Genomic DNA, 27962 nt, shown 5'->3' on the forward strand with positions numbered 1-27962 from the left:
CACGTCTGCTGCTGCCACTACCGGCAGTGCAAGCTTCGGCCAGCCCTGGTTACTTGAGCCTCGGGTGGCCCTGGGTGGCTGGGCAGCTGCCATCTGAGGCTTGCCTGTGCCACGGGCCGGCCCTGGGAGGCTGGGGGGCTGAGGGGACTGGGGGACGCTGGAGGCAGGCGTGTGGAGCAGCTGGGCCCAGGTGGGCCCAGCCTTGCTGCGTGCCTGCCGCCCCAGCGGGGCTGAGGGGACTGGGCACCGCCATCTTGTGGCTGTGGGCGCCGCCATCTTTGAGGGTGTGGCAGTCAATTAGCATATTCCCTTTTTGGCTGTGGGTGCCACCATCTTTGAGGGCGGGACAGTCAATTAGAATATTTCCTCCTTATTGGCTGTTGGGGCAGCCATCTTTGTGATGGTGTGAGGGTCAGTTAGCATATTCCCTCTATTATATAGGATTGGGAGTGATTTGAAAAAAAATCAATATTACTTGAGAATCTTTAGTTGACTCAGAGAACATTTTAAGAGACTAATGAAAGTTTAAATAAAAGGATTGGTTTCTAGTAAGTAAGTTACTTTTGATTTATATCCAGTTTGTCTTAAATTTAGGGTTGAAATTAATCAAATGACCTTCCTAAGCTTATGACCACAATTGCTAGATCTTCAAATTAGATGGTATATTTCAATCTTATATACAAAAAAGAATAACTTTTCTTGTCTGGGGTATTTTGTTTCTGAAGTAATCTTACCTGAAAGTGAAACAGGATTGATGGAGAATGAGGTGCTAAAGAGGAGGTCAGTTGTTACTGCAGATTAGGACCAACGGTGTTACCTTTTAAAATAGGAATGTATTTTTAAAGATTAAAATAGTCACAAAAAGGGCATGGGCTGTCTTCAGATATTAACACTCTTCCATACATTCATTTAGTATCTTGACTGTCTAAGAATAGGGAGTTCTCACAGACTGAGGGATCTTCTGTTAATCAGCAGTCTCCAGAGAAACAAAACCAATAGGAAATATACATACTAGTATACCAGTGATTTATTATGAGGAAATGGCTCAGGCAGTTATGGAGGCTGAAAAAGTCCCAGTATCTATCTGCCTGCCAACTGCAGACTCAAGACCTAGAAAAGTTAGTGGTTGAGTTCAGTCCAAGTCTCTATGCCTGAGAACCAGGGAAACCAATGGTGTAATTTCCAGTCTGAGGGCAGGAGATGGATGTTTCAGTTCCAGCTTTCAGGCAGAGAATGGGTGTGAAATCCCCTTTCTTATTCTATTTAGGCCCTCAATGGATGGAATGATACCCACTCACATTGGAGTGGGCAACCTGCTTTACTTAGTTTACCTATTCAAATGCTAATCTCATACAGAAACATCCTTACAGATACTACCTGAAATAATGTACTAGTATAGCGAGTTATCTGGGCACCCCTAATCCAGCCACATTGACTTAAAATTAATGTAGACCCATTCCAATTTTGGATAACTTGTTACAGAGTTCTGCCTTACCCAAAATCTACTTCTCTGTAACTTTCATTTCATTCTATTTGTGCCCTCCAGTACTCCACAGAATATACCCAGTTACATTTATACACTATAAAATTTCAAATGTTTGAGGATAGCTACCATAAGTCATATTCTTCCCATAGACTAAATGCCTTCTAGTTCTTCAGTGGACTGCTTTTCCGATTTTTCAATATTTTCCTTATTATTAATTACTTCATAGAATTTGTTTTCATGGTAATTCAGACCTGACCACTGCAAAGTTTAGTGGGCCTGTTATCTGTAATACAAATAAAATTTGGTGTCTCTCGCCCTAACCGGTTTGGCCTGTGGACTAAAGGGTCCTGGGTTCGATTCCAATCAAGGACACATGACTGGGTTGTGGGCTCGATCCCCAGTTGGGGGCATGCAGGAGGCAGCCAATCAATGATTCACTCTCATCATTGATGTTTCTACTCTCTCTCTCCCCTCTCCCTTCCTCTCTGAAATCAATAAAAAAATATATTAAAAAAAAAAAAAGTTGGTGTGTCTCCTTTATTCATTAGTCTTTCTCCGTCCCTCTCCCTTCCTTTCTGAAATCAATATATTGAGAGAGAGAGAAACATCAATGATGAGAGAGAATCATTGATCTGGTACTTCCTGCTTGCCTCCCCACTGGGGATCAAGCCCAGAACTGGGCATGTGCCCTAACCAGGATTCAAACCATGACCTCCTAGTTAATAGGTTGATGCTAAACCATTGAGCCATACCGGCTGGGCCATTAGTCTTTTTGATATATTCAGTCACCCTATGTTTTATCTGCATAGCAGAGCTTCATTTATATTAGACTGTCATCAAGATTCTCTTTTCCTCTAGGTTTAGAAATATTTCTGTAAACATTCAGAAATGGCTGGGGAATCCCCCTTATGGGAGAAGTATTCTCTATAGAATGTATCCGCCAATATTCTTAAATAACAAACAAAAAAAAGATAACGTGTACTTACCATTCACTGTGTACCAGGCTAAGTTCAAATAGTTTTACATATATTAACACATTTAATGAAGTGTGTATTTACTGTTATTGTGCCTGTTTTTTATAGATGAACCTGTAACATTATATTAGGTGTCTTTGTACAAAGCAAAGTGGAATAGGTCTGTTATCTTCCTTTGTTAGTTGATAGACTCTTGTCATTACTACCCAAAACAGCTTTGGAGATGGATGAGGAAAGCACTTACATCCTGTAAATTAACACTGAGGTATACTGAGCTTTGAGCAAAATGAACTTTTTTCTTTGAATATATACTGTTTGTTTTTTATATGTCACTAGAGGCCTGTTGCACAATATTCGTGCAAGAATAGGCCTTCCTTCCCCTGACTTCGCTCCAGGCCACCCAGGAGCCTTCAAGTCCCCGCTCCTGGGCTGTCTGGGAGCCGCCAAGCCCCCGCTCCCAGCCAGAGTATTGCTCCTGTAGCTTCCTCCGCCCCTTCCCCTAATAGCAGGCATCCCGCCCTGCCCCGCCTGGCCGCTCCACGCCTGCATATGCAAAATAACCCGCCATCTGTGTTGGGTTAATTTGCATACTCACTCCTGATTGGCTGTGGGCATAGCAGAGGTACAGTCAGTTTACATGTTGCCTGCATATGCAAAATAACCCGCCATCTGTGTTGGGTTAATTTGCATACTCACTCCTGATTGGCTGTGGGCGTAGCAGAGGTACAGTTTACATGTTTGTCTATTATTAGGTAAGATAGTTCTACAGTTATCCTATATAATAAAGAGGTAATATGCAAATTCACCCTCACAAGATGGCTGCCTACGACCAGGCCGGCAGGAGGGTTAGTGAGGGACAACCAAACAACTGAAAAAGCAGACTGCGTGGGGTGACTAGGCTGGCAGGGGGGTTAGGGGCAACCAGGCCTGCAGGGGGAGGCAGCTGGGGGTGACCAGGCCAGTAGGGGGGAAAGTTGGGGGTGACCAGGCCGGCAGGGGGGGGGCAGTAAAAGGCAACCAGGCCGGTGTGGGGGGCAGTTAGGGGCAACCAGGCCAGCAGGAGGGGCAGTGAGGGGCGACTAGTTGGCCGGAGGGGGAGCAGTTAGAGGCAACCAAGCCAGCAGAGGGGGCTAGTTGGTGGCGACCCTGGCCAGCAGTGGGGGCAGTAATGGGTGACCAGGCCGGCGGGGGGGGGGGGGCAGTTAGGAGCAACTAGGTCGGGAGGGGGGACAGTTAGGGGCGACCAGGCAGACAGGCAGGCAAGCAATTAGGAGCCAGTAGTCTAGGATTGTGAGAGGGATCCCAGATTGGAGAGGGTGCAGGCTGGGCTGAGGGGACCCCCCTTCCTCCCCCCCTCCCATGCACAAATTTTGTGCACCTGGCCTCTAGTGTTTTTATATGTTTGGAATTAAATTGAGAAATCATACTTTGTACTAATTAAGTTTAGCTTCTTGTCACCTTTCTTTCTGGATCCAATTTTGTCATTTGACATATTTGCTGATTTACCTAGCTTCAAGTCATCTGTAGATTGGAGAAGTATAACTTATTTGTTTTCAAGTCACTAAAGTTAGAACAGTCAAGAATTAGGAACCCAATAGTGCATTTAAAAACCACCTTCCAGGTTGTTCCTTAGTTATATTAGCATATATTTCCTACCTTGCCTGCAGGAATCTCATTACTATGTAGTATTAATAATCATTTTTAGAGCTCCATGTCTCTAATCATAATTTTTAACTATTTCTTAATTTCAGTTTTTCTAATGTTATTTTGTTGTTGTATCATTGTTGAGTCTAGATAATGTCCATACATCCAGTCAGTGATCTATAAGTCAAGTGACCTTTTGAGTTGAAGAGGAAATTGGAATTGTGTTGTTTGACAAAGTTGTCTTTTTGTGAGCCCCACTCATTACTAGGACCTCACAGTCAACCTCTTGTCTTCTTTTGTGGCCTTGTCCATTCACTGTAAAGCTTATGTGTCAGCTGGAATCTACGGTACCTTATTCTTCCTTTTGAAGATCGTAATTACTTTTTACTAACTCTAGTCTTAACCTTTTGCACTCGGATGTCGAGTGCAAATTACTCTTTGAATGTATCAATAATTTGAAATATGAAAAAATCCAAATAAATAAGTTTGTATGAAAAGAAACTCCAGTTTTTTATTCTACTGCCGCGCTTTGTAAAATCTGGGGTATTTAAAAAATTAGATCCCGAGTAGAATAAAGGAATCGAGAAAAAAGCAAGCGAGTGCAAAGGGTTAAATCACCTCTGTTTCTTACCATCATCCCTCAAGACTACCAACAGTGGTTTGGTCACAGACGTCATCTAGGAATTCTGAGATAAGGTATGTAGTCCAAAAGGGCTATGAGAAGTAGCTGTGTGTTTTCTATAAAATCCTCCTCTTTTGGGGCCTCGGCTACATAACATTTCTTCTTAAACTTTTCAAATGGAAGATCAGAATCTTTCATAGAACAAAGAAGCAAAAAAAGGTAGTGTAGCTAACAAGTGAAAGGCCAAACTTTTTTATTGTCCTTAGCATTTTTGTCAATCCACTGCTTAGGTGAATGGAAGAATGAAGAGTAGGTTAGGTAGAGAGGAAAACAGAGGATGGAAGAGGCTATAGACAATCTAGAAATAGACTATACCCTGATATATAATTGGCAGGTAATTTGTAAATAGCCACTTTTGGAAAGTGGCTCGTTTGCATTTGGTGCTTTTTCCTGGATTTCCTTTTTTTTTTTTTTTTTTTAATATATTTTATTGACTTTTTTTAACAGAGAGGAAGAGAGAGTGATAGAGAGTTAGAAACATCGATGAGAGAGAAACATCGATCAGCTGCCTCCTGCACACCCCCCACTGGGGATGTGCCTGCAACAGAGGTACATGCCCTTGACCAGAATCGAACCTGGGACCCTTCAGTCCGCAGGCCGATGCTCTATCCACTGAGCCAAACAGCTTTAGGGCATCCCTTTCTTTAAACAGTGGTAACCATGTACTTATTAAAGCTCTATGGGTTGGAAAGTGATAGAAAACCCATCTCCAAAAGGACAAATTACTGAAAAGATCAGGGATAGGACAGACTTTAGGCATTGATTTTCCAAGGGCTCAAGTGAACCAGCACTGATAGGCACATTTCTGCCCTTTCATCCCCTGTAGCTCCTCCCCTTGCAGAGGCCTTTTACTTCCTGGTTTAACTTCAGTAAGAAGAAACAAGTCTTCCCTAGAGTCACAGCAGAGCTCTCATTGCCACCTAATGGCCCTGTAGTCACATCCTCGTTCCTGAACCAGGGGACGTCTGGATATGGGGGCGGACTACATTGAGAGTTGGGAAGGGCAGGTCTCTAAAAAAGAAACTGGGCTATTGCTGAAAAATGGGGGAGAGGGGGTAATGCTGAGGTGGCAAATAACTACTTATAATGTCTATTAAATTCTGATTTTATTATATAAATGGGCACATTCAGCATTATTTGACTGTTTTTGTTGTGTTGTTTTTTTTGACCAACAAAAACTTCCGTTTCAACCTAATAAATGTGAAGACTTAAAGTGGAGACAGTATAGTGGAAGGGGCATACATAGCTTTTGAGGTATAAATAGAGATTAAGATACTAGCTCTATTAAGAATTAGCTCTATTATGTTGAGAAATTTATCCTTATTGTTGAGAAAGTTAAAGGCACCCAATAAATAACACCCTTTTCTCCTGCTTGAATTCTGTCAAGAGAAAAGATGAAGATTGACACATTGGAATAAAAAGATTAGTTTTATTACTGACAAAAGCTGGAATGAAGGACTTGGTTTTTGTGTGACAACAGTGAGGCTCTAATATTGAACCCAGATCTAAACATTTATTCATCCCCCAATCCAGGCACTTTGAACAATAGGTTTTTAAATCTCCCCTTAAAAACTCAGACCAGAATGCATGAGTCCTGCAGACATCCGGCTCCCAAAAGGAGGCTGAGAGATAAAGAAGTTACATATGTCTAGTTGCGCTCTGAAAATCTCCAATCAGGCAGCTCATATTACCACAGTGGTAATTGGTAGAAAATGTTGTCCCAGGCCAGAAAATGTTGAGGAAATTTCCTCTTTGTGGAAACCAGAGGAGTGATTACATACATGCCCTCAACACACCGATTTACAAATCTTATTATTTTATCTCTAAATAAATAATTTTAATGTAGGGTTGGTGTGATGTTCAGATGCAAACAAATTTTGGGTGTAAAAACTCAGGGAGATTATCAAACAACCACCCTCACCAGTTTTTGAAATTGGGTTATTATAATAATTGATGTATGAGTAGGAGGAAACCCATTTTGCCTAGGAGATGAGTAAAATTGGTAATAATTGGGCAAGGATAAGGGCTTATGAAATGGGAGGAAGCAGCCAATGAAAGAAAATGTCTTACAGAATCCATAACTATCATATGCTTGCAAATTAAACTCGAGGCAGGCAAAGTGTTTCATCAGCCATCCTCATCCAGCTGGTACGAATTCAGAGTTTTTAGCCCAATCTCCAATCCAGCGGTTTTCACAGTGTGCTTCCTGGACTAATAGTGTCTATATCACCTGAGAATTTGTTAGAAAAGCAAATTATGGAGCCTGTTCTAATCCTTCTGAAACTAAAACTGTGGAGGTGTGGGGCCCAGCGATATGTATTTGATAAGCTCTCTAGGTGACTTTGATGGATACTGAACTATGAAATACCATGATTTGCAAATATCCCCATAGCAACAGATGAAGATTAATTGCATTTGCCAGTAATATTTTCTAGTTCCTAATGAGACATGTATTTAATGGGTTGTGAGGTTGAATAGGTTAAAATAGAGCTTAGGCTTGAATGCCAAATAGGTATGAGCACTAGGACTGTATTTTCATCCTATGGGTTGATGTCTATTTAAAAAACAAAATGTAGCAGCAGAATGCAAAAGGAATTGGACGTAGAAGATATTAGAAGGAGAGAGAACGTGAGGAATAGTGATTATAAATTGTGTAGGGGGACAGAAGAGGCTTTTCAAAGGAAGGATTAACCCAACTCAGTGACTGAATCTGGAGTGGATGGAATCAAATATGATTTAAAATCTCAACCCTAGGTAATTAGGATAATGGTGATTGAGGGAGGGACTTGATAATGTGTGAATAAAGTGAATCATTGTTGGACATGTTAATTTTTAAGTGATTGTTTAAAGATCACAGATGGAGAGAGAAGGGTTGAGACCTCATCTTTAAGTTGTATAGAGTAAGAGGAGAACTTGAAAGTGTTTTTGAAGACAATTAATACATCCATTCTTTCCTCAAATGTTTACTGAATGTCTGCCGTGTGCCTGGCACAGTTCTAGGTTCTCAGGATAAAGTAACAGACAAACCCTGCCTTCAGAACTAAGACTTTAGATGGAAGAAGAAAACAAAACAAAGTAAAAAACAACTACAACAATAAATAAAACAAGATAATTTCAGATAATACTAAGGGCCAACAAAGAAAGTAACAGTAAAGAGTGACTAAGGAATTGAGACTTTCTTTAGATGCTTGGCCAAAGGAAGACTGGAGGTAGTTACATGTGACAAAAATCATGGTGGGAGACAATTTTAGGAAGCCAAAAGATGGTGGAGTTACAGATTGGCCAAGGAGAATTGCAGGAAAGCATATTAGAGGGTTCGTTGTGCTTGTTGCCCTTTCAGGGCAAATGTTTGGAGAATGAGATGTATGGCCTATATGAAATATTTGGAGAGAGAGGTCTGTATATTGGTAAGAAAATGGACTTAGAGATATCCCAGTTCATCTATTTCAGGCATTTGTTAGCTGTGCAGAAATTCCTCTTTCTTTGAAGCTCACTCTTCTTAAAAGAGTAATGAGTAATAAATCCTGGTGGGATTAAATTGTGATGATTAAAATGAGAGTGAATTAAAACAACTAGCAATTGTGCTTTGATTGTATTACTTAATGATAACTGTTAATAATAGTATTACTGAATGAAACAGCATTCAGTCACGTGAAATGCAGTTGTGTTTAGTCATGTGATACACAGTTTTATTTAGAAGTTATACTTTGATCTTTTAGCATGCAAAGTATTTTAAAGGCATGAGATTACAGCTAAAAATAATTTTATCCTAATATATAAAAAGCCAGGGGCTGTCATGACCAAAACAATCAGACGGACGACTGAACAGCAGGCTACGTGGGGTGACCTGGCTGGCAGGAGGGGCAGTGAGGGATGACCAAACAACCGAACAGCAGGCTGCGTGGGGCAACCAGGCTGGAGGGGGTGGAGGGCTGTGAGGAGTAACCAGGCTAGCGGGGGGGAGGGGCAGTTGGAGGTGACCAGGCCAGCGGAGGGGGGCAGTTGGGGGCGATCAGGCTGGCAGAGGGGGCAGTTAGGGGCTACCAGGCAGGCAGGTGAGTGGTCAGGAGCTAGCAGTCCAGGATTGTGAGAGGGATGTCTCCCAATGGGTCCCAGATTGGAGAGGGTGCAGGCTGGGCTGAGGGGGGGCCCCCCTCCCCTGCACGAATTTCGTGCACCAGGCCTCTAGTAATTAAATGATAGACTTTGAGTAGCTTACCTGATGATATTTGCTTACATGCACAATATTCTGAGATGTATTTTAGTAACTTGTATTTTCTTCTTACAGATGTGTATATCTCATGATTGATGTGAAGAAACTAGTCATGGGCCAAAGGTCAAGATACTTCTCTGGGAAATGCTGATGCTGCTTTACAAAGTCATACGATGAGTGTTTGGTTTAAGAACGATTTTCATATTTAAAAGATTTCCATCTTGGAAATATATCAAGTGAAAATTAGAATCTTTTGGGAAACATTTTCCTTCTAAAAAATTATACTTGTAATGGGCGACATGGCAAACAACTCTGTTTTATATAGTGGAGTTAAAAACTCTTTGAAGGAAGCTAATCATGATGGAGACTTTGGAATTACGCTCGCAGAACTGCGGGTTCTCATGGATCTCAGGTCTACTGATGCTTTACGAAAAATACAGGAAAGCTATGGAGATGTCTATGGAATTTGCACCAGGTTGAAAACATCTCCCAATGAAGGTGAGTTTTACTGCATTTGATTTTAGTTCTTTGTATGGAGAGTACTGTATACTCGGCTCATAAATGAACATGTTTATATTGTCTTGGCTATTTGTAATGATTATACCATAATTTCAGTGACATTAAAGGTAAGTTAACTGTTAGATTGGTGCATTTAAATAACTTTAAACCAAGAAATAATGTTGTAAATTACTTAATATATTTTTGGCTGACTGGAGGAAATATTTTGTACTGTTGTACATACTATTGCTGCTTGTGTATGGCAGCTAGATTGTCTTTCTCCTTGAGCTAATAGTATGGAACCAGGCTCAGTAAACCCTCAGGGCATTCAGTGGAAATAAGCCCTGCTCACTATTCTCGTTTTGCCAGATGACTTAAAGTAGTTGTCACTGCTAATACCTGACTGAGTTTGTTTTTAACCTAAACTTAAATAATTAATTCAGATGGTGCTAAAGCAATTGGAGAGTTCATGGTAATTTTTGACAGGGCAGGCATTTCCTTTGATTAAAAATATTTTTCAATCTTGGGAAATATGTTTCATTTCCCTATGCTCACAGAAGCCTTTGGTTTCATTAATTTTGATTTGTAGTAAGTTTCTTTATGGAAATCAAGAAAGGAAAAGTAATTATGACTTCTTTACATTATGGTCTTTGAAATGGTGTGAGGAGGATGGCTTTCTACACATTGATCATGTTGAACATACAGTTGATGTCAGGTAGTTTCAAGTTGCAAAAGAAAGGGGAGAATACATGAAGATGAATGTTTGGTGGTGACTATATTTTAGTAAGGATGGGAAATTATTAGTGCTTAAACTTAAAGTATATTAGTATATATTTTATTGCAAAGCCAATTCTAGAGAAATTATGCAGAAGTCTTTTTCTTAATTTTTTTTCCTAAAACATCTTATGCCATGCTACTACTTGTGATAAAATTTAAATTAATAGCAAAAAGTTATTTCTAAAATTAACGAATTTTAAATATTAAAATTATTTTTTTTAATGTTTATATAATTTTATGTGAATTGCTCACTGTTTCAATGGTGGGTAGTTACTTTGATTTCTCTGAGGTAGCATAATCTTGAGGAAGACAGTATCAGTATTCACACATATCCTAAAAGGACTTTCTGCATCACTTGGAATATATTCCTTTTTCTGCAAGACCAGTTAACTTCCAGATTTTCTGTATCTTATCCTCAAGACAGAACCAGTAGAAACATGAACTCTTCTTAGTTATTTCTTCAATTTACTGTAGCATCTCAAGGTAGCTGGGATCCTTGTTGTTGATATAAATTCAGAGTATCAGGAACAGACCCATAGATATTAACAGATAGTAATTTGACAAAATTTGGAATTCATTATGCAAACCTATTTTGAAATGTTAGCTAACTTTAGATCATCTTAGAGATTTGCACATTAATACACTGTTCTCATTCATTAAGTCAACCATATATACTTTAATTACATTTAGTCTAAAACCTAATTGATGGATGTTTCATGATCACCAAATTAATAGGAGGCATTAACAGTTTTAAAAAGCCCTCAATATATGCTCATAAAAATGATAATCGAAAATCAGTTTCAAATCTGTATTTAACTGCTTTTCCCCCAAGCATGTCTGTATTCCTCTGCTATTAATTAAAATCTTATCTTCTAATAACTAACTACTCTTCCATGATGTGTTCTCATTTTTATAGACATGATTTTCATTAGTTTGCACTGGAGTTTCTTTTGTGTTATTATTTTTTGCAGTGCTCCTTACATCGATTTTATGTAATTAGTGAAGTTTATTAAGTTAACTGAAACTGTTGCATCTAGTACATTTTTTAAATTTGGGGAGGAGGTCGTTTAGTACCCCTTTGACAACATTTTGGAAGCTGCAAATAATCTCTAGATATTGCCACTTAACCCTCAAAATATCATGTGCATTGTTGCTGCTTTATGCTCTTAAATAAATGTGTGCAATATTTTTCTTCTTTCATTCTTAGAAAATTCTTGCTCGTCTTCCTAGTATTGTGAATTTAATTTTTGTTAAAGTTTGTGTGAACTGTTGTCTTTATTGTTTATATGTAGTTTGTCCATTTTAAATATTGTTTAGAGAATGCGAAAAAGGCCATTTTATGCATTACATTTGTATTTACATTTGTAAGAATTAGAACAGCAGCAGTCTTGACAAGAGTATTATTTCCAAAGTAATATTTTTAGTTTAATTTGGAAATATTTCAATCAGAAAGCTAATGAACATTTCATCACAGATCAACTAAGCAAATGATAATAAATGAATCATCAGGGATAATTTGCTAGAAGTTTATCTGTCCAAGAAAACGGTCTAGACACTGGTACTAGAAAAAATTAAAACAATTTTTCGAAGTACATGAATTTTGATTAGGTAAAACTAAAGTTTACCTTTCCCTTTAGTTCTTTCATTCATTAATTTGTTTCTGGCTCATTCTTTCATCAAATTTAGGTTGTTAATTGTCATGTATTTTATATATCTCTAAAAAAATTTAGTGTTGGCAGTTTTAATTGTAAGATAATTTAAGAGTATAATTAAATTACATCCTAATTTCAGAGGTGTTAATAAATTGTAAGAATATGTGCATCTCAGAATTGCTGGAATATTGTATTTATCAGGTATGTTATGTGGCAGGTACTTTTTTTAGGCTCTGAGCACACATTCATTAATAAAACAAAAATTCCCATCTTATTTTTGCATGATATATACTTTAGAGAAAAATGAGTGGAGAAGCAGAATCAGATATATTGAGGTTGTCAATATTTGCTAGAAAATCTGGAAGAGCAACTTAAGACATTTCTTAAAAACCACAACAAAAATGACAGATAAGACATAACGTTTTTTGTGCCAGATTGGTTGTTAGCACTTACAAATATTAACTCATTTTTTTCAGCCAAAGAACCTACAACACCAAAAAGTTATATGACTTTATCTAAAGTCTCACATTTCATAAGCCCAGAGCAGGGATTCAAGCTACAGAGAGCATGCTTTTAACTATTCTGTTGTACTTCCTGTTATAAAAGTTCAGCTCATACACCTTACGAAAGAGTTAAGAATATTGAGAAATGTGTTCTTTCCTCTCAACAAGTATCTTCTTTTTCTTTTTAAATATGATTTTATTGATTTCAAAGAGAGGAAAGGAGAAATAGAAACATCAATGATGAGAGAATCATTGATCAGCTGCCTCCTACATGCCCCCTGCTAGGGATCAAGCCCACAACCTGGGCATGTGCCCTAACCAGGAATCGAACCTTGACCTCCTGGTTCATGGGTTGATGCTCAACAACTGAGCTACACTGGCTGGACTCAGCAAGTACTTTCTGACAACAGGAATTACATGATGGGGAAAAAAAATTGATTTGTTTATCAGTCAGTCTTTAAAATGCATATGCCCTATTCAGGAAGTTGTATTCGTGTGCTCCGTCATTTGGCATGCTCTTTGTTGCTCGTTTTCTAGGAGAGTAGCCCTTTAGCTTGATTTGAAGCCTACTGGCTGCATCCTGAACAATAGGAAGTGTTTTGAGCCAGATGTGATTTTCAAATTAAAAACTTCCCAGTGGTTCTGATTAGCCATCTTTACTCTTAAAAGAATTAGAACTATAAATTTCAAGGTTCACAGGAATTGAGACTTGTAACTTCATATTTTTAGTTTTTTCTATGAGAGTAAGCACCTATTTTGTCCTCAGAATCCAAGGGTGTACTTTTATGCCAAAATAACTTGCTAATAACATCCTAAATGCATGAAGTTACCATTACAGTTTTTGTTTTGTCTCTATTGTTTTCCGACATTACTTTCTTATTCCTATTCTAAATCATATTTCTTGATCCTTTTAATTTTACACTAGCTTTTGGTATCTTTTCCATTTTAATGTGTTCCTGTTACCCATATTATATTTTATATTGAATGATAGACTAGACTCTCAAGTAAAATGCATATCTCTAGAATGCATATCTCTGGCCCTGGTATCATTTTATCATTCAGTTGTACTGTAATAAACAAAAGGGTGTAAAAATGAATTTATAAAAATTCAAGACAGGTACTGAGTGGAATTCTGTAGGAGGTATGGCTTCATGGATTTGTGAAGAGCAATAAAGCAAATGAGACACTAAGCTTTTAAAATGGTAGCTGCTAAAATTAGGTAAAAGAGAAAAAAGCAAAGGAAATAAGAAAAGGAAACAGTGGTAGAAAGAAACAGGTATGTGGTAGGAAGCAGAGTAGTGTCAACAGCAATTGCCCCTTGCTGACTAATGTTTCCATAACGTTTCAAATGGTGGTTTATATTTGCACTCATAGAAGAAGTTAGGCTGTTAGTATTGGTGTTTGACCACATCTTCATGTTGTAATACAAAAAAACTAACATTCATACGTGAAAATCTATTGTAACTCTCAAAAAAATCATCCCTTTGCTCAGAATAAGTCATTATTGACCTATTGGATGCTACAAGAATGCTCTGATGTCCGTACTTGGTTATACAGATTGGCACAGCCTTGCAGGCATTCAGCAAGTATTTGCATGGCTCTGGTATGTCAGCCATGGGTGCTTTCATATGTGTATAGAGTTACTAACAAGGGTTTTATGTTAATGATTCTGCATGACCTTGTCCTAGAAATTTATTGCTGCTGTAATAGAAATAGAGAATTTTTACATTTAATACCTGCTCTGGTCACTGGTTTTCATTGCTTATGAATCTCTTGAAGATAGTTATAACACTGACTACTCCTATAACTTAGTAGCATATATATTATTTTATAAAGTTGTGCCTGAAGAGTCTGAAACAGCATAGTTTTAGGGGTTTTTTAAAAATTTGTTTTCTAAGTATAATGGACCTATTTCCTTCTCAAAATATTCTGTTCTGATTTTCATGGCACTATATTCTTAGGGTTTTCTTTCTTTCTATCTGGCCAAGTCTCATCAGCTCCTATGCTTTTCTTTAGACGTTGACAGGGCCTCGGGTTCTGTTCGTCTACACACACATTTCTCTTCATCTACACCCTCTCCCCGGGTGATGTCATCCACTCCTAAGACTCCACATGTCATCTGCTGCGGATTCCCACATCTGTAGCCACCATCTAAGTTTTTCACCCAAGCTTTGAGGCTGAAAGCTTGATTCATTTTAGAAATCTTTACTTTCTCAACCTTTCCCTTCTGAAAGCATCCTTTTCTTTTTCCCCTTTCCAGTGAAGCTGTTATCCATGTTGTGAGGTGGCCCCTTGATCTTGACAGGAATCTTTCACCCACTCTTACTTCTGTCAACAAGACTTGAAAATTCTTAAGTCCTAACGTCTTCACTCAAGGGTGTCTGCTTCTCTGCATCCCCACTACCCTGTTTGAGGTCACTGTCTTCTCTTGTGGTGACTCAGGTAACAGCATACTAACTGGTGTTGTTTCTGTCTCCTTCATGCTGCCTTTCACTTCCCTGCTTAAAGCTGGCAGTGGTTTCACATTGCCCTTAGAATGAAATTCAAACTTCTCACTTTGGTTAGCAAACCTCTGTGGATCTACTCCTACTTACCTCTCTAACCTTACCTCTTCTTTCCAACTCTGTTTTCTCTGCTCCTCAGTGTTTGGGCATAGCAAAGTTTTCAGTTTTCTTAACTACTATTGTGCCAAGGTCACTCTTGTTTCTGGGTCTCCTACATATTATTACTATACTAATCTCTTCACCTAAAACACTTTACCTCATCCTTCCTATGACTGTTTATCTCTAAATTATTCTTTTTTAAAATATATTTTATTGATTTTTTACAGAGAAGAAGGGAGAGGGATAGAGAGTTAGAAACATCGATGAGAGAGAAACATCGATTAGCTGCCTCCTGCACACCCCTTACTGGGGATGTTCCCGCAACCAAGGTGCATGCCCTTGACCAGAATCAAACCTGGGACCCCTTAGTCCTCAGGCTAATGCTCTATCCACTGAGCCAAACTGGTTAGGGCTCTAAATTATTCTTAATATTTCAAGTTAGGTATCTTGGAATTCCCTTATTCACCCCAACCTCCTAAATTTTGGATTGCAGTTCCCTTTGTGTGCTCCCATAACATCCTCAGCACTTCCATCCTAACATTCAACACACTGGGTTGTGATTAACTGGTTGCTTGTCAGTCTGCCCCACAAAACTGAGTTTCTTGAGGGCAGGTGCTAGAGAAAGACGTCCTGTCTGATTCATTTCCCTGTGCTTAGTGCCTATCACAGTACCTGGCTTGTGGTAGGTCGGCATTTGGGAACAGATGTGTAAGTTTGATATTAGACCAGTAATTCTGAAATTTTGAGTGGGGTCGGTCTTCTTGTCTTTTGAAATTGGGGATATGATAGGAGTATTAGTCTGTTTCCCAAGAAGAATGAACATTAAAAAATGTTTTTGCATGCTTTCTAGGTCTGCATGTTTTCCTGTGGCCCTCACCACCATCACTGTCACACCACACACAGACACATGTACACATGCATACATACAAATAGGACATAATTTCAAGTACAGAATTTGATAAGACTATAGTGTGTGCTGTGTATTAGCCATGATTTTCAGTTCAGCCTACCTGCTTACCACATTCCAGTAGTTTCCCCTCTTCATTTCCTAAATTGAGACACGTTTTTAATAGTCCCAGCAGTTGGGATGCTACATTGTCTTGTAAAACTACCCTGTTGATACAATTTGCATTTTATTCCATATTGTGTCCTTTTCAAATATATAACAGTATTCTTAAGCCATTGTGTATTTATAGAATACATACAGGCTTTTTATGTATACTTCCCACATGGTGAATCCAGAACCAAAAAGCATATAATTCTGAGGCTGCTTTTGATGTTGTTTGTTTGTGAAGCGAACTGGGCCATAAGGAGATCAATGCGACGCCTGCCCTTGGCCTCATTGCCACTAACACCACAATCAGCTGAGCCAACAGGACGAGGCAGAAGATTTCTCACTATGTTGATTCATAAGTTGTTCTAAACAATTTTATATCTTATCTACTTTAGTTTTATAACTCAGACCAGGTAGGTCTCATTAGCCCTTGGCCTCATTGCCACTAACACCACAATCAGCTGAGCCAACAGGACGAGGCAGAAGATTTCTCACTATGTTGATTCATAAGTTGTTCTAAACAATTTTATATCTTATCTACTTTAGTTTTATAACTCAGACCAGGTAGGTCTCATTACCAGTTCCACCAGCTTAGCAAAATCTCTTCCCCACAAAGTTTGCTTTCTCTCTCCTCACAGTGGCAGCCTCTTCGTGCACCTATAATAGACTAACACCCACGCCCTGGATCCTGTTCCCTCTTGCCTCTTTAAAGGCTTTACTTGAGCACTAGTCTGTGTCTCCTGTATCATCAGTGTCTCTACGTTATCATTTCCATGGTAAATAACTTGTCTTAATATCTATCACTCATCTTTTAAAAAGCAAAATGGGGTTGTATTTACCCAGTTTAATTCACCTTCACTGCTTTATTTCTCCCCATTGCATCATACTCCTGGAAAAAAGTTATCGATACTCATTGTTTCCACTTACTCATTTTCATTCTCTGTTCAGGTCTTTCTTATCAGACTTTCTTTACATACCACTCCACTGGAATATTCCTTATCAAAGTCACCAGCCTCTCTATCTAGTGAAAGCCAGTTGTCCATTCTCTGTCTTCATCTTACTCAACCTTTGTAACACCAGTGATACAGTCAGCAATATTATCTTCTACTTTTAAGAAACTCTTCTTTCCTAGACTTTCCTACTATTGCATGAACCTGTTTATGAGTCATATACCCTTCTCCACCCTTCTCTTTCTTCTTAGTTGTTCTTAGCTTCTCTTTCCCTATCTGATTACCAGATGTTGCATCTTTCCAAGGTTCTTGCCCCAGCCCTGCTCTCTTCTTGTCTACTTAGTCTAGCTTTCCAGAAGCTCTTAATTGGGCCCGTGGCCTCAGAATCATCTGTATATTGATGACTTTGACTCAGATCTCTCCCTGAGTTCCGAATACAGATAGCCAGCTGTCTTCTAGACTTCTTCGCTTGTATGTTTAATGGGCATCTCATGTTTAAACCTGTAAAACAGAACCATTAACTCCTGCCTCCCTTTTTCCACCCAATTCTGCAATTTCCCAAGCCTGCTCTTTCTTGGTACATGTCTCTACCCTCTATCCACTTAAAAGCATGGACCCCCAAAAAATAAATAAATCTAGATGACATCTTTATTCTTCTCTTTCTCTCATCCATACCCTATCCTTCAGCAAATTTTGTCTGTTCATCTTGCAAGACACCTGACAGATCTAGTCAGTTTGCCCCTACCTCTAAAACCCAGGTGCACCATCATCTCTTACTTTGTACTGCAGCAGCCTCCCAGCTGGTCTTTTCCTTCTGCTCTTGTGATTTCCATTGTACTTAGAATAAATCTGTAGTGTTCATGTTGTAACTTCCCCTTTTCTTAACTCTGTTACCTGATCATTTATGATATGTATACTGCGTACCTTTTCCTTTTGTTCTTCAAAATAACCTTATGTTATACTAACAAATGTGAATGCCCTCGCTCAACCCCCAAGGAAGTTAAGTGACTTGCATAGGATTTCAGTAGATGAACTGGCATGTAGGTCTTCTAATTCCTAAACCAGACTGCTTGATTGGTGTAGTGGCCCAGGTGTGTGCTTGTATGAGTGGAGATAGAAGAATTATACTAACCTTGAGGACCAGCTGTTTTTTTTCTTTCCCAGATTCCCTCTTGGGCAAATTTTTAAGCTATCTTTAGCTCTGTGGTTGTTCTTTTCAACATTAACATAAAATATTGCCCCTTGTTATAACCAATATAAGTTTTTGATGAATTATTTTTATAGTTACAGTGGTGTTATTTAAAACTACCTGTGTTGTATATGTAATTAATGGTGAGCTCTGGTAAGTGTGAGCTAAACTGATGGAACATTGCAATATCTTCAAAAAAATTTCTTAGAAAACATTGAAGACTAGCAGGAGGAGAAATAGCAGACTTTTATTTTTTTGTGCTAGTTAGGGCATTAAAATATAAAGCATACTTACCCACTATCTAAAAATCTTTCATAAAAGAAAGGACATTAATTTGAAAAGCAGCAAGCACATAATCTCAGAACAGCATCTCAAAGTATATTTCTTTAAAACAAACAAACAAAAACTTTTGTGGAAAACCTTACTGCATTGATTTTTCCTGTCATCCAATGAACCAGGGACCATTGTTAACAGTGTGCAGCCAGGTGTGATTGGGCATCACTGCTCTAGTCTGAAGAAACAGTGTGGATTCTGATTTATAATTTGCAAGTTTCTTCTCATAATGCCTTTCCACCTAATAACAATTGCTGCAATCCTTCACTGCCTTTCCTTCCACTGACGCTGCCTCAAAGCCTAAATCTGTGTGGAAGCTTTCTGTTGATGTCTTTTGTCATCAGAAATCTACCATGCTTTCTGAGCTGCCAGCATGGACCAACTTTGTTAGAGCTGCTAGTGAAAACATTCTCTGGCATAGTTTTGGTACCTTTAAGAAAGTAAATAATCACTTTAAAATCTATATGTTTATTTCTCATTGTGTATTCTAACAATATACTTTCTTTGTTCTCGCTCTTGTACTTTGCACCTGCCTCTCATTGAGATTAATAGCTAACCCACTTAAAACCCTGAGCCTTCTAGTAATCTATTTTCCTGTCCTCCTCCTTTCATGTTCTCTTAGAGCAGTGATGGGCAACCTTTTGAGCTTGGTGTGTCAAAATTCGCCAAAAAACTGAGCATAACTCGGGTAGTGTGTCACTTTGAGGAAAAAACATTATTTCGCAAATGTTTCATCCTCAGGAGCAGCAAATGTTTCATCCTCGGCATGCGGCCGCCTCAGCGGCCGCGTGTCATCAGAAATGGCTACGCGTGTCAGTGCTGACTCGCGTGTCATAGGTTCGCCATCACTGTCTTAGAATGAGTTCTTGCCCCCCTCCCCAAAACAGTTGAAATTAATTATAAATTTAAATTTGTGGTGATAAATTAAAAGTTATATCACCCTGGTATCTCTGCCCCCTTCTTCGATATTCTTAAACCGACTAAGGAAAACTGTTGTTTGTCACTGCTGTGTGTTCATACCCTCACAGTAATGTGTGTACATACTTTGCATGAGCAAATTTGGATATATTTAGGTTTGACAGGATCAACAGGTTAAATCAGAGGAGGACTTGTTTGATAGGATGAAGGAAAGGCAAAATTGATGTTCACCCAACCTATCCCTCATAACTTTCTAATTCCACACACTAGGCATAATACTATTTCCCTTACAGTGACAGTAGGTGCACTCAGTCAGTATTTCTTCAATTGGAAATAAATCCTAAGTAAAACTTGAAATAAAGGTCATCCTAAGTCTCCTGTTTTTTGGGACTTGCAAATCTTTTATCAATCCCAGTGTAACAGGCATTTTGGTAAGAGAAGTGCTAGAGCTTGTGATAGATTGGCTTTTCGTTGTTCTTCAGTAAATATAAATGAAAATCAAAGGTGTTCACTAATTAAGTTAACCAAGATGCAATAAGTAAAGCAAAATAAATATCTTTATATAGTTCTCCACTTGGGGAGGGAAAACATCGTCAGTAAAGATCATGGAAATGTTTAATTCCAATATAAAAATGATCAGTGTCATATCAGTTCTGGTCTCTAGCAGTCTACAAGGTGGAATAAAATAGTATGATAAAAATAAGCAGTTTGGAAAAGTGAAAATTATTAATCTAATTTTGAGTTATCTTGCTTAAAATGTAATTTTAAAGCACTGCACATGTTTGCATTGATTTAAATTCTGAACATGACTAACGCACAAAAATGAACCATTTTGATAGAGCCTTATGAATCAGAATCTAAAGTGTAAAGAATGTGTTTTCAATAAAATATTTTCATTTGTAAATAGTAAAACTGTTCACTGAAATCTTGTTTCTTTTTATTAGGTTTAAGTGGAAATCCTGTAGATATAGAAAGAAGAGAAGCAGTGTTTGGAAAGAACTTTATACCTCCTAAAAAGCCAAAAACCTTTCTTCAGTTAGTATGGGAAGCATTACAAGATGTCACTTTAATTATATTAGAAATTGCAGCCATAGTATCACTGGGCCTTTCTTTTTATCGACCTCCAGAAGGGGATAATGCACGTAAGTAAATTGGGAAGGAAAAAGAAGAGTTTGATGTGTGATGCTAAGTTAAGCTCATTAGCTTACCTAATACATAATAATAATAGCAGACCAGCATTTATTGGCTGTTTACTATGTACCAGACACCATTCTAACAGTGCCCAGTGCCTTTAGTAGTTCTTGAAATATATTACCTCAGATAATTTTCACAATAACCTCTGACATAGATAGTGTCACCTCCTCTTTACAGTGAGACAGGTTAAATCATCTGCCCATCTATGCATACTATGTGTCTGGCAAGGAGCTAAGCCATATATATGATATGGCCTGTGCCATCACTGTGTTCAAGTTTTTTAGAGCACTATTGTAAAATAATTTTTTATTTGGATTTTTTTAAATCTCTTGGAAAATCATTATGAAAGCAAAATTCTGGTCTCTTCCCCAATCTACTACTTTTAAAATTCTTAAAATGTGTTATTATGTTCATAATTTGGGTAATTTCCTTGCCATTCAAGAAATGTTTATACTATAAAGTATCCTGACCAGTGGAAAATACACTATAGAATGGTAGATCTACCTTAACTTGTAGCTACAAATGGCTTTGTTTTTCTCCCACCTTTCTATGGCCTTCATTTTTCTCTTTTAAATTTCTTCTCCATTTAAAACATGTATTTTAAAATGGGTATTTCTGACAGTATATTCTGCAACTGCTAGGAAATCTAGCTTGGGTTTTGGCAGTATATTTAAATAGCTATAAAGTGAACCAATAGTAACTTATATATCTGAAAAGCAATTCACCAAAATATTTTTATTTGTGAAAGCTTCATTCTTGTGCCTTTCAAGTTATGAAGACTTGAATGTGTATTTGCTAACTCTAAAAGTTGACTTAGGTAATCATTTAAAGTCATTTCTTCAAAGGTATACTTATAGCTCATGTGAAAACTTTTTTTTTTCCTTTGAAGAAAGTTGGTCACAGAATAATCCCGTTTATCTGAGTTCAGGGTTTCTCAGCAGCAACACATGACATTTTGCACTGAAACATTTTTTGTTGCCATGTTATTTAGACCACCTCCCAAGAGAATGCAATCAAATAGGTGTCCAGACATTGCCCAGTATCCCAAAGGGGGCAAAATTGCCCGTGGCTGACAATAATTGATATAGCTAAGAAAGGATTTAGGCAATATTCTTGTCAGTACTAAGTCAAATTTTTTCAAAAACTTCTTTTTATTTTAAAAATGTGTTTATTTTTATTAAATAATGCAATAAAATAATACATATTTTGCTGTGGGAGTATTAGGGATATGAAAATTCAGAGGAAGTAATGCTCACTGAAAATCCCACTTCTTAGAGATTACTGCCATACCATTTTGATATATTTATCCTCATATTTTAAAAATGTTTTTGTGTAGATGTGTCTCTGTGTGTCCATATATGTGTGCGTGAGTTGGTAGGTGTGAGGATGTGTAAATGTATGTCTTTATCTGAAAAGGAAGGTCATATCATGTTTAGCAACATAGCGAAAATCATTAGTGTTCAGTTTACACAACTATCATAGAGTACTGGGAATTGGTATGCTACAATTGGGTGAGTTAGCAGATTATTAAAAACTATTTACTTTTAACATCCCCCCCCCCCCGCCCCCACAAGACTATAAGAAAACTAAAGAAAAATATTTTTGCCCGGTTGGTGTAGCTCAGTGGTTGAGCGTCGATCCATGAACCAAGAGGTCACTGGTTCAATTCCTAGTCAGGGCTCCATCCCAATTAGGGGCATGCAGGAGGCAGCCAATCAACGATGTTTCTCGCTCATTGATGTTTCTATCTCTCTATCCCTCTTACTTTCTCTCTAAAAATCAATAAAAAAAATATTTTTTTTTAAATAGAAAAGTATTTTCAACAGGACTGGATTTTGTTACTAATAAGGTCAGGGAAAATCTTCATGGAATTGGGACTGCTTCATTTGCAGGCCCTTTCCCAAATTTGCTTAAGGAGATACTGGCATTAGATCCAACTGGGAAGATGATTTAGAGTTGTCAGTGTCATAAGGCCCTTTAAAGAGACTCAGAATCTACTAGAACGTGTTAATAAAACATATAAAGATATGTTTGCTCCATGGTGAGAAGCTGTTTAGTGTTTGTACTTTATTCTTTTTAACATTTATTAATGTCCTTCATGTATCTTTTATCATGTTGTGTTTTAACACTAAGTCTCGTAGTACTTTGCTTAAAAGGAAATCCATTAATCGCAAATCAACAGTTACAGAAATCTGAATTATCAAAATTTCTTACTGATAAAGTTTGGTGTAAAAAGAAGCACTATAAATCACATCATAAAGAAATCTTTAGTCACCAGTGTATATACTACTAGTGGTTCTCCAAATCTTTGGTCTCAGGACCCTTTTACACACCAAAAAGTATTGAAGACCCCAAAGAGCTTTGATTATGTGAGTTATATCTGTAGATATTTATTGTATTCTGAATTAAAATTGAGAAATTAAAAAATATTTAGCAATGCATTTTAAAATAATTAAGTATTATTTTAATAAATAATTATAATTACTATGCTTAATTGTTGTTAACGAAGTTGTGAAATCATGAAGAGTAGTGTTTTTTTATTTTATCTCTTTAATGTCTGCTTAATTGAAGATAACGATTCTCTTCTTCTTTATTCATTTTATTGTATTAGCACATATAATGCAGTCTTTGGAAAATTCCACTACACATTCATGAAATATGAGACAAATTTTTTGTGAATATTCACATCATCCTTTTGGTCTTATTCTAGCCTCTCCCTTCTCTCCCTGCATCTGTCCCACATAATTCCCAGGTTAATCTTTATTCAGCATCCTCTTCTGTTCATGCTCACTATTCTGGAATATGCTTTAATAATTTCTAGTGTCATTCATTTATTCATTCTTTTCTTCTGAATCATCTTTTTCCTGTTTCCCTGTCCTAAGAGAACTATTGACTTTCAGAGATTTCAGCTCAACCCTCAATTAAGAAAGAACTTATATAGGAACACAGAAGAGCACATGCCTTCATGAGAATTTATAAGTAACCAAAGTAAGCTTTCAAGAAACCATACGCATCTTTACTACTTTTCTGTTTTACTATTTCAGTATTTTTCAAAATGCTGGTCACGAGCCACTGAATTGATTTTAGACTCACAAATAAATTACAGCCCAAAGTCCAAGAAGCACTATTCCAATATTCTTTCTTTACCATTATTGACTCTACAGTTTTGAGGTTTTAATTTTTTCCCTTCTATATCTTTTTTTGAACTCTTTCCTTCCATAGAGCCTTTGTACTTACTTTAATCTGTCCCTGGAATGCTCTTCCCTTAGAGCTATATGATTAATTTTTGTTTATCATTTGGCTCCTCACTCAAATATCATGGAGACTTCAGAGGGACCTTTCCTGATCATCCAGGCATAATTAGCCCTCTTTCTTCAATTGTAAGCACGTCACCATGTTTTATTTTCTTCACGGCACTTACAATATCTGATGTTAATTATTTGTGTTTTATTATCTGAATTCTTCATACTTCTTCCACACCTACCAATTTGAGTATGGTTTCTGTGAGGAGAGGAAGCTTGTATGTCTTACTCACAGCTGTATCCCTAGCTCCAAAAATGGTATCTGGCACCTAGAGTAGGTACTCAAATAGTTGAATTAAATAAGTAGCACTTTCCTTAACTTTTCATGTTACAAAAGCCAATATTTGATCATACTCCAGTAAAGTTAATATAGTAAATATGTTCTTGGGTAGCACATAATACCTTTCATGTGTGTCTTGCCTACCACATGTAATTATAAATATCATTTACCATTGGTTGAGTGTGGAGGATGTCTCAGTCACTGCTCTACCTACTTTCAAATGTCCTCTCATTGAATTTTCACCATAACACTGGGCTAGTGGTGGTATCCTAATTGGACAGATGAAGAAACCAAGTCTCAGAAATAAGTAACTTGCCTTAAGGTTGGGATTTAAATTTTTCCAGTCCTTACTCTTAAGTAGTACCCTAGAGTGCCTCCCTGTCCTGAGGTTGAGAACCTTCAGAGGCAGAAAACTTGAAATTGATATAGTAAACATTTTTGTCATTATGGAATGCTTTGAGTTCAGTGAGATGTTTAGAGTTATGAGTAAAATTAACTAGTTACATAAAGCTCATAATTAACTTATTACATGCTGTTGCCATCAATTCAGAATCCTTTTTGATGAGCATTTTCTTTCTTTCCAAATAGTTTGTGGAGAAGTTTCTGTTGGAGAGGAAGAAGGTGAAGGTAAAACTGGTTGGATTGAAGGAGCTGCAATCCTCTTATCAGTAGTATGTGTGGTGTTAGTGACGGCTTTCAATGACTGGAGTAAGGAGAAACAGTTTAGAGGTTTGCAGAGTCGAATTGAACAAGAACAGAAGTTCACAGTCATCAGGGGTGGTCAGGTCATTCAGATACCTGTAGCTGACATTATTGTTGGAGATATTGCTCAAGTGAAATATGGTAAGTAAAAGAGAGAATAGCTCTGATACTAGATGAACAATTATTATAATCATGTTCACAGTTTAGCATATTATTGTTTTTTGTTTTAGGTGATCTTCTTCCAGCTGATGGCATACTTATTCAAGGCAATGATCTTAAAATTGATGAAAGCTCATTGACTGGTGAATCTGATCATGTTAGAAAGTCTTTAGATAAGGATCCCTTACTTTTATCAGGTATGAATTTCTTTTATAACTTTTAACTTTTTTCTCCCTTACAACAGTATACCATTGTCATCAGTTTCCCTAAAAGCCAATAATGTGAAGAGGATTATAGATTTTGTGCTGGCTTAATCTTTATAATCCTTAGTGATTTTTATTTTTATTTTTTGTAAGTTGTTGAAGACATTAGAGATCTTTGAATCCAAAGCTATATTTTACAAATGAGGTAACTGAGTCCAAAAAAATCAAGATATTTGATAGTCAGTATAAGCTAATTTTAGTATAATGAAAAAACTAAAATGTGGCCTGTTGAAGTATAAAATTGTTTGAAGAATGTGTTTAAATCAAATTAATGATTATATGATTAATCTACAGTAGGTCCAGGAGTAGCACCACATCTACTAGGCGGATTACATTTGCACATGGTTAAGACATGTTCTGAGAATAGGAAAAGGAAGGATTTGTATGGGTGAGAGTACTCTGTTTGAAAAAGGGAGGAGGTGGTTGTCTACTTGGGAGATTCTTATAACAGCCTGACTGTGATGGCTTGACCTATGGTTAATTGGAAATGAAATGGAAGGGATGATGGGAATAATTATAAACAAGCTGCCTTCTAGTAATTGAATTATACTAGAGTTTGGAGGAAGCAAGATGTTGTCCATTTGTCTTCTATTATTTTCAGACTAGAGGCCTGGTGCATGAAATTCGTGCACTGGTGGGGGAGGGGGCGTGTAACTCAGCCCAGCCTGCACCCTCTCCAACCTGGGACCCCTGGAGGGATATTATACTGCCAGTTTAGGCCTGACCCATTGGGCCTAAACTGCAGTCGGACATCCCCCTCACAATCCAGGACTGTTGACTCCCAACCACTCGCCTGCCTGCCTGCCTGCCTGATTGCCCCTAACCACTTCTGCCTGGCAGCCTGATCACCCCCTAAGCACTCCCCTGCCAACCTGATCGATGCCTAACTGCTCCCCTGCCAACCCGATCGCCCCCAACTGCTCTCCCCTGCTGGCCCGATCGCCCCCAACTGCTCTCCCTTGCCGGCCTGATTGCCCCCAACTGCCCTCTGCTGCCATCCTGGTCGCCCCCAACTGCCCTCCCCTGCTGGCCAGTTGCCCCCAACTGCCTTCCCCTACCAGCCTGGTCACCCCTAACTGCCCTCCCCTGCCAGCCTGGTCCCCCCCAACTGCCCTCCCCTGCTGACCTGGTTGCCCACAACTGCCCTCCCCTGCCGGCCATCTTGTGGTGGCCATCTTGTGACGACATGGGCATGGCCATCTTGTGACCACATGGGGTGGCCATCTTGTGAGGGTATGACAGTCAATTTGCATATTACCTCTTTATTAAATAGGATTATATAGGATGTTAATGAAATGCTAACACTTTATATATGTGGTAAGGAGATTCCTACTAATTTAACTATTCAAAAACTTGACAGCTATAATTTTTCAGTTATTCTCTGTGAATTTTGTATTTCAATTGTTTGAACATGGTTTTACTGAAACCAAAGTCAAACCTATGACAAGGGTCAGTCAGTTAAGTTAGAGTCACAATTTTGGGGCACATAACTAAGTTTAACTATTACCTTCTTAAGATTTGAAAATACGTGCCATAAAAGGATATTGCAGAACATCACACCACTAAAAATCAGAGTAATTAGCCCTGGCTGGTGTGGCTCAGTTGGTTAGGCATCATCCCATGCACCAGGAGGTTGCCAGTTCTATTCCCAGTCAAGGGCCCATGCCTGGGTTGCAGGCTCAATCCCGGGGCTGCGGGGAGGGGAGGGAGGCGTGTGCAGGAGACAGTTGATCAATCTGTCACTTTCAAATCAATGTTTCACTCTCTCCCTTTCCCTTCTTCTCTCTCTAAAAATCAATAAACTATCCAAAAAATCAGTAATTACATGTATGTACATTTATGAACACCATTATTAATAGGGTAAAAGTTTCAGTTGTAATATAGACATCGTTTTATTTGTTTTTTAAATCTTGAGATCTGTGTGCCTTCAGTATTTTATACTAAGAACATTTGTACTCTATTTGGGTTTTTCTTTATATTGATATGCTTGTGTTTTATTCCAAATAGACAAATATTTTGGATATATAATGATAATGTATTTACATACAGTGTATACTTATTTTACTTATTCTTTGCCATACTTCTAAGAAATGGTATTTAATGTTAAACAAATAAAATTTATAATCTTTCCAGAGGAGAGGGAAGCTGTGTAACCTACTCTATCTCCATAGACTAACTGGGCCGTATTTGGTGAACTAAAATAGTCTCCTCTTGCCCTTTTGCCATTTTTACTCATGTACTTTTATGTACATCTAGCTTATTTACCTAGTGCTTAACTCTTCAGGTTGAAATCCTTTAACTGAACTTTGGTCCTTTCCTGTTTTTACAGAAATGGCTGGTAAATTTATGTAGACTCAGGTTCCTAACACACCAAATATACCAAGAAAACTAGAAATTTTCCATGCTTAGGAAAAGATTGAAATAGCTTTGTACAGTCCCTTATCGCAATACGGGTGGGAAAGTTTTTCTGTATTTATTTCCCTATTCCAAAAATGTACTAAAAAAGATGAAATGCACTTATTTTTAAATTTATTCTCATGATGCCATCTCTTACTGCTGTTCTTGGCTTCTTAAATTTAGATCTTT

General features: G+C 37.9%; 1 protein-coding gene across 5 annotated transcripts in view; it reads left to right on the plus strand.

Moving 5' to 3' along the window:
• The window catches only part of ATP2B1 (ATPase plasma membrane Ca2+ transporting 1), a 136337-nt gene that overhangs the window by 58812 nt on the left and 49563 nt on the right, over positions 1–27962 (plus strand). For 4 of the 5 annotated variants that reach the window (XM_054718802.1, XM_008143778.3, XM_054718803.1 and 1 more), the window contains exons 2-5: positions 9075–9497; positions 20421–20618; positions 24841–25095; positions 25185–25310. In XM_054718802.1, coding sequence (XP_054574777.1) covers positions 9290–9497; positions 20421–20618; positions 24841–25095; positions 25185–25310 — 787 coding nt within the window. In that variant the 5' untranslated portion in view covers positions 9075–9289. The remainder of the gene's footprint in view (positions 1–9074; positions 9498–20420; positions 20619–24840; positions 25096–25184; positions 25311–27962) is intronic. The other variant, XM_054718804.1, reaches the window with a different exon arrangement.

Source organism: Eptesicus fuscus, chromosome 7 (assembly GCF_027574615.1).
Source record: "Eptesicus fuscus isolate TK198812 chromosome 7, DD_ASM_mEF_20220401, whole genome shotgun sequence".
Lineage (NCBI taxonomy): Eukaryota > Metazoa > Chordata > Mammalia > Chiroptera > Vespertilionidae > Eptesicus > Eptesicus fuscus.